The sequence below is a fragment of the Calonectris borealis genome, chromosome 4, assembly GCF_964195595.1.
Source record: "Calonectris borealis chromosome 4, bCalBor7.hap1.2, whole genome shotgun sequence".
Classification (NCBI taxonomy): Eukaryota; Metazoa; Chordata; class Aves; order Procellariiformes; family Procellariidae; genus Calonectris; species Calonectris borealis.
Genome location: NC_134315.1, coordinates 47,286,233 through 47,292,232, shown reverse-complemented (window position 1 = coordinate 47,292,232; position 6,000 = coordinate 47,286,233). Strand labels below are relative to the sequence as shown.

At 47.4% G+C, this 6,000-nt stretch overlaps 1 protein-coding gene across 2 annotated transcripts in view; it reads left to right on the top strand.

The window, feature by feature from the left end:
* The first annotated feature begins 1,718 nt into the window (after positions 1-1,718).
* FNIP2 (folliculin interacting protein 2) overlaps positions 1,719-6,000 on the top strand; it is a 53,263-nt gene continuing 48,981 nt past the window's right edge. For both annotated transcript variants that reach the window (XM_075149417.1, XM_075149415.1), the window contains exon 1: positions 1,719-1,835. In XM_075149417.1, the coding sequence (XP_075005518.1) occupies positions 1,741-1,835 (95 nt within the window). In that variant the 5' untranslated portion in view covers positions 1,719-1,740. The remainder of the gene's footprint in view (positions 1,836-6,000) is intronic.

The following is a 6,000-nucleotide window of genomic DNA, read 5'->3' as shown; positions in this document are numbered from 1 at the left end:
GTATTCATTCTCACAGATGAAGTCATTGAGAGCCTTCAAAATGGTGATTCCTTCTGAGAACGGACCTCCAGATGAGGTCAGCTGAGCATTACAACATTCAATCTGGTGTTATCAGGGGAGGAGCTGATCAGACTACCAGGCCGGTAGAGAGTCATCTCTTCATTTTTATTTTAAAGAGAAATCAGCTTCTCCAGCCACTGAAAGGCTGGCTCTGAAGCACCAGCATGTCCTCCACCTCTTCTGCCACTACTGGATGTTGAGTATGCAGTCAACTATTGTAATGATCCATTACAGCTATTGTAGTGATCGCATGTCTCGTCTCCAAGTTTCCCGAAAAAAGCAGGAAGCTATCGTGATTCTGCTTTTTTTTTTTTTCTGCACCACACTATGCAGCTACCTAGCTGGTTAAAAAGGAGCATTTGAAGTTGTGTTCTCTTGGTGGGTGCATGGTGGTGTCATCCTGCTGGTGGGCAAAACCACACAAGCAGCCCTTTCCTCTAGATTAAACAAACAAACATAAAGCTCCAAATGACCCCCAAATACTGTAGCATTGTCAAATTATTTTGTGAATTAAATAGATCAATTAAAGAGAAATGAGTGAAAATAGGCACCATCCCAGTGGAGCTACCTTCCTGCAAAAGCGTTCCCACTTACCTGGTCAAAGGCTGAAGTCGAAGTTCAGATTCTTGAAGGGAATCGCAGTACTTCTTCAATTTTGTGCCGGGGGTCTCTCCGTTACACAGCCCAGGACTGGAAAAAAAAACAGATTAAAACTTTCCCGGACTGGAATTTGTGCGGGGAGAAACACGAGGGACGTGAGCTTCCCAAAAACCCAAGGGACTTCTGTCGGGCCGTGGGCTTGGCTGGCGTGAGGGAGGAGGGGACGCGGGAGCGGCCGGGTGTTTCGCTGTCCGCCCGAGCGGGGAACGGCCCCCTCTGGCGCGGGGGTTGCTTTGCTCGCGCTTGCTGCAGCGCACGAAAGTGTGGCCGTAACTCACAAATGCGTGCATGCATGTACAGGGGACGCATACGTGTATGTATGTGTATGCACACATGTATCTATATGGAGGGAAATGTACTGTAACATATGCATTATAAATATATATATGTATCTGTGCATGCTTATTACTAAGTATCTATAAAATACGTATGATCCCGCACGCACGTACCGGCCCACCAGGCTGCCTAAGCACACACGGAGGCACACGCCCCTCCGTGCCCCGCCCACCACCAACGTCCCCAACCGCCACCGCCCAGCGCGGGACTGGGCCCGTTGCCCTTTAAGCCTGCCTCCGGCGCCTCACCACGTGCTGGGGGCGGGGCCGGGAGCGCCGCGCAGCCAATGGGGAACGCCGGAGGGGCGCGGCGCGTTCGCGTCCCCGTTCCCGTCGCGCGGCTGCTGGCGGCGCGTCGTGCCGTGCCGTGCCGTGCCGAGCTGAGCCGAGCCGTGCCCCGTCCGGCGGGCGGGAGGCAGCTGTTAGCGCCGCTGAGCGGGAGGGCGGGCTCGGCCCCTCGGTCAGGTGACGGGCGGCCGCCAGGAGCGGCGCGGCGCGGCTGAGCGGTCCGGCCCGGCGCTCCCCTCCCCTCCCCTCGCCTCGCCTCGCCTCCGCGCAATGCTGGGCGGCTCCGCGGCGGCGGGGATGCTGCCGCGGCCGCCGCCGCTCGCCACCCGTTGAGCCGCTGCGAGAGGCGCGGCGGGGCCGCCGCCAGGCGGGGCGGCGGCAGGGGCAGGGCGGCAGCATGGCCCCCACCCTGCTCCAGAAGCTCTTCAACAAAAGGGGCGGCAGCGCGGCGGCCCCCCACGGCCGGGCTCCGGGGGAGGGGCCTGCCTTCAGGTGAGCGGCGGGGCCAGGGCGGGCCCGGGCTCGCCGGAGCCGGCTCCACATGGGCCCCGGGAGCCGCCCCGGCTGCGGGGGGCAGTGGGGCAGGTGGCGGAGAGGCCGGCAGGGAACGAGAACATCGCCTGGTGTGCCGCTGCTCCCCGCCGGGTTCCCCCTCGGTGAAGTTCCCGGGAGGAGCGGCCCGCGGGGAGGGGGCACGCCCGGCCGGGCGAGGGGGGCGGCGGGAGACACCCGCGCAGGGGTGGCTCTTCCCCCGGCTTTCCCTCTCGTTGGATCTCTCAGCCATTTTACATCCGAGCTGGAAGTGGCACGCTCGGGAGCCGTGGGGCGCTCACCGCCCGGCCCCGCGGCAGCACCGGGGGAGAGGCGCCGGGCTCCCCTCTCCTGGCCTTTGTGCGTGATTGCTGTGATAAGTCGCGTTCAGGTCTCATAAGCACAGGAAAATTAAAAAGTGGGTTAATTGTTGAGACCTAAATACACGTGCATAGTCTGGTGACCCACTGAGCATTAGGCACCTTTCACTGCTCTCTTTGCTTGTGATATCGCAAATCCTTAAAGGTGAGATTTAGTAGCTACTGCTACTTCAAGGCTTGAATATGTAATCTCTATCGGATACTGAATTATTACTGTTTTCTAAACACTCGGGAACAGCATTTTGCTCAGGCTGGTGGTTTGAAGCTTTGTTACTTTTAGCATCTGTTCTGCTCACAAGACCAAACCGATCCTGGTGAGCACAGTGACTATCACATGCATGTCCGGCAAGCTCTGTGTCTTTTTTTCTGTTCAGCGTGAGTTGACTAGTCGTGTGATCAGATAATATACAGGACTGAATTGGAATCTGGGCTTTCACTGCTGAAATTATTAAGAATTCTAAGGGAGAGGGGTGGAAAATGTCTTGATGCACAAAGTGCCATAGTGCCAAGTACGAAAGATCACAATCATGGAGCCATTATGATTTCAAAGACAGTCTGTGTGGGCCATGGCCAAATGCGTGGCCAAAATTGCAAGATCATGGTGAAAAATGGAGTAACATCAAAATGGCATTAGGATATTCGGGTTATAAGGCGATTCCTTTGAAAGTGGTAGGACACTGTACTGGTACTGCATTCACATCAGAGAAGGGTTGGTGAATTTCAGGAGGCTGTAAAGTCTATATGCGATACTTGCTAGTGTTTGTAGCACTTATTCACCCTGTGAATTAAGTTTCTCCTTTAATTTGAAAGAAAACAAATATATTTTCCATATTTAAAATGAATGGCAATTCCTGGGTAACTCTATTAAATATTTTGCCTTGTACTTAAAATCTTACCAAGTAGTCTGTATCAGAAACTAGTGCTGTTAGTTCTAGTTTTAAGGTTATTGGATTCGTCAAGGACTTCCATGAAGGCAGATTTCTTGCACAGTGTGTCCCCCATTAAAATCAGCAAGATTGCTCCATCTGGAGTATTTTGGGAGGTTAGGGCTTGCATTTGTTTTCTTCTTCTTTCTATTTCTTAGGTAAGATATTCCACACTCAGTTTTCCATTTGAATAACATTTAAATGATGTGATACTTTAAACAAAAACTGTTATCGTTAGAATATTATTGTAGGTACTCATCACTCTTTTTATCCCCTATTTCCCCCCATTCCTTTTCTATCTGCTTAGTTTTTGGCAAACTTAAGGTTAGTAAAGTTCTTTGAAGCATTTTGCATGTGGGGGGTTTTTTGCCTGTTAATATTGCATTAAGCTTCTTCCTTATGACTTTTAAATGCACTGCAATGCTTTTTCTTTCTTTCCAGTGATCTTGTGATGGCCTGCAGGAGCATACTTACTGGGTCTTAGAAGCTCTAGTACAACGTTTTTAATAAACTTTCTGTTGAGTGGTAATCTCCATTTGGAGATATGTGATTCGACCTAAGTAAAAGGGAAGATTTAATCTTTTGTAGCCTCTGTATTAAGCTTATGCTGCTGATCACTGTTAGGGGCAAAGTGGCAGGATGATCTTCTGTTCTAATGGCAAGCCTATATTTTTAAGGATTTTAATTATTTTTATTCCTTCTTCGTGTTTTCATTAGTGAGGTCTCTCCACATCCAGTATGTCTTGCTGCGTATAGCTCTCTTAAGCAGCCCTGTGAGCCCAATAACCATCTGTATCCCTGGACCTTGAATTGTTATGAGTGTCTTGAAAGCCTGAGTGTCTTCACACACCCTCCTCACCCCAAGCAATATCTCCAAAAATCTCTTTAGTAGATAATACCTCCTCAGATTAACTTAAATTGACAACTTTTTTCAAATACGTCATTAGGAAGCTATGTATTTTTCTAGCCTTCCCAGGAATACAGAAGTTTTGTTGCAGAAGGCCATCAACCAGGCTTGAGATTTGCCTGTAATGAGTACTGTGTGTGCTTGTTCTGTTGCCCCCCTCCCCTTTAATGGAAGCTAAACCTTGACCAAATGTCGGTGCTGCTTACTCTCTTTGGCTCTGAAGAGAACAGCAAGCTACAAAGTCCATGCTGCTTACCAGGATGAACTGGCACAACCTCAGAGAGAAAAAGAGACATGGTGCCTGTAGCTGAATGTGGAGCCACAGGAAATGGTTTCTTGGGTGCAGGAGCATTAACATCTTAATTTGGATCAGGAATGCTCTTTTAAGGAAAACCTCTCAATTGTCTCCACTTACTGCACTTTGGCTCACGTAGCGAAGTGGCTTCGGTGCGTAAACTGGATTCCTGTTGGACTGAATGAAATTAGAAAGTGTGCTCCAACCACTAATGGGCATTCAGTCCCTGGACCAGACTACAGCTGGCCAAAACCCCAGAACACATATAGTGTGGGTGTCAGGTCCTTAGCACCAATTAACTCACTCTGTGGATGTAGTCCTGTTGGGCTGCACTACATGTTCATGTAAACACAACCCTTACTTGCTGGGTGAGGAGAAAGTAAACATGAGGTGTAGATGTTAATATAGAGCTATTAGGGTAGTAGGACTTTCTACTAGCCTGCACCTCCCTTCAAAGTAATGGAAGTATGAAGTGGTAGAAGGGTAGTAGTTAGAATTGTAGAATATCTTAATTCTTTTTTAAAAAGAGAAATTACAAACCAGCTGGAGAACAGATGGGTATTAGTGACATGATACTGTATTTGTTCTAAGCAGTTTTGTACACAGACCTTCAGCTTCTGGTTTCTATTACTACCGCTTTTTGCTTCCCTTAACTAAAAATATCTGTATGTGTGCTTGTGTATATATGCATATAATGCATACATTAAAATATACATCTATACACATACACACACACCCCTTTCGACAGAGACATTTGAGTCACTGTAGTTCAATATATTTCTTTTCAGCCTCTAACACTCTGAGGAAATCCTAACCACTTTGTGTGTGAGAAATATGTATTTATGTGGCTAAATTCCCCTAATATTTCTTATTTCCTTATCAAATGTTACTTCCCTTACAAGATTGATTTAAGGTAGTTTGTACAGACTTTTGGAGTGCTACTAGGGTCATGTGCTCAACAGAATGATAGCTATCACTGCAAAAACAAAGCATCCTACTCCCCATGAATTTTAAACTTTAGGGATTAAGTAGAGTATTTTATAAGCACGTAGTATCTCAAGACTGGAAAGTCTCAAGTGCTCAGCATATATTTGAGTAAGGTATTGGGGGATGGATTCCATTAAGGAAATGGATATGGGTTGCAGATAGTTTGATTGTACTTAATTTTTTAGCAGTTCCTCTGTAATTGTGTTTACCTGATTCTAGAATGAGATTTCACATCAGTGCTTTTCTGTACCTTTTAGCATGAAAGATTGATATTATCCTTAAACTGAGGGCTAAGGTTTCACACCAGTTAGAGTCTTTGTTAGTGGTTTGGGTTTTTTTGCAGTGAAACCGCTATATCCAGGGGTATAAGAACAAAAAGAAATGCCTTGGAGTTTTTGGAAAACTGTGCTTTCACTGCTGAATGTGTAATTTCTGCATTGCAGCCTCTGATGAAATTTCTTTGATATTGGTATGTTTAGTGAAGGAATGTTGTAAAACAGGGAATAATTTCATTTTATGTGGATTCTATAAAAAAAAGATTGTGTTATTTCAGCTGTGTCTGAAACTTGGAAACGGGCTGTTTCTTCAGCTTTAAGTATCAGCTGCTCCTTCTGGTGTCTATAATGGAGCG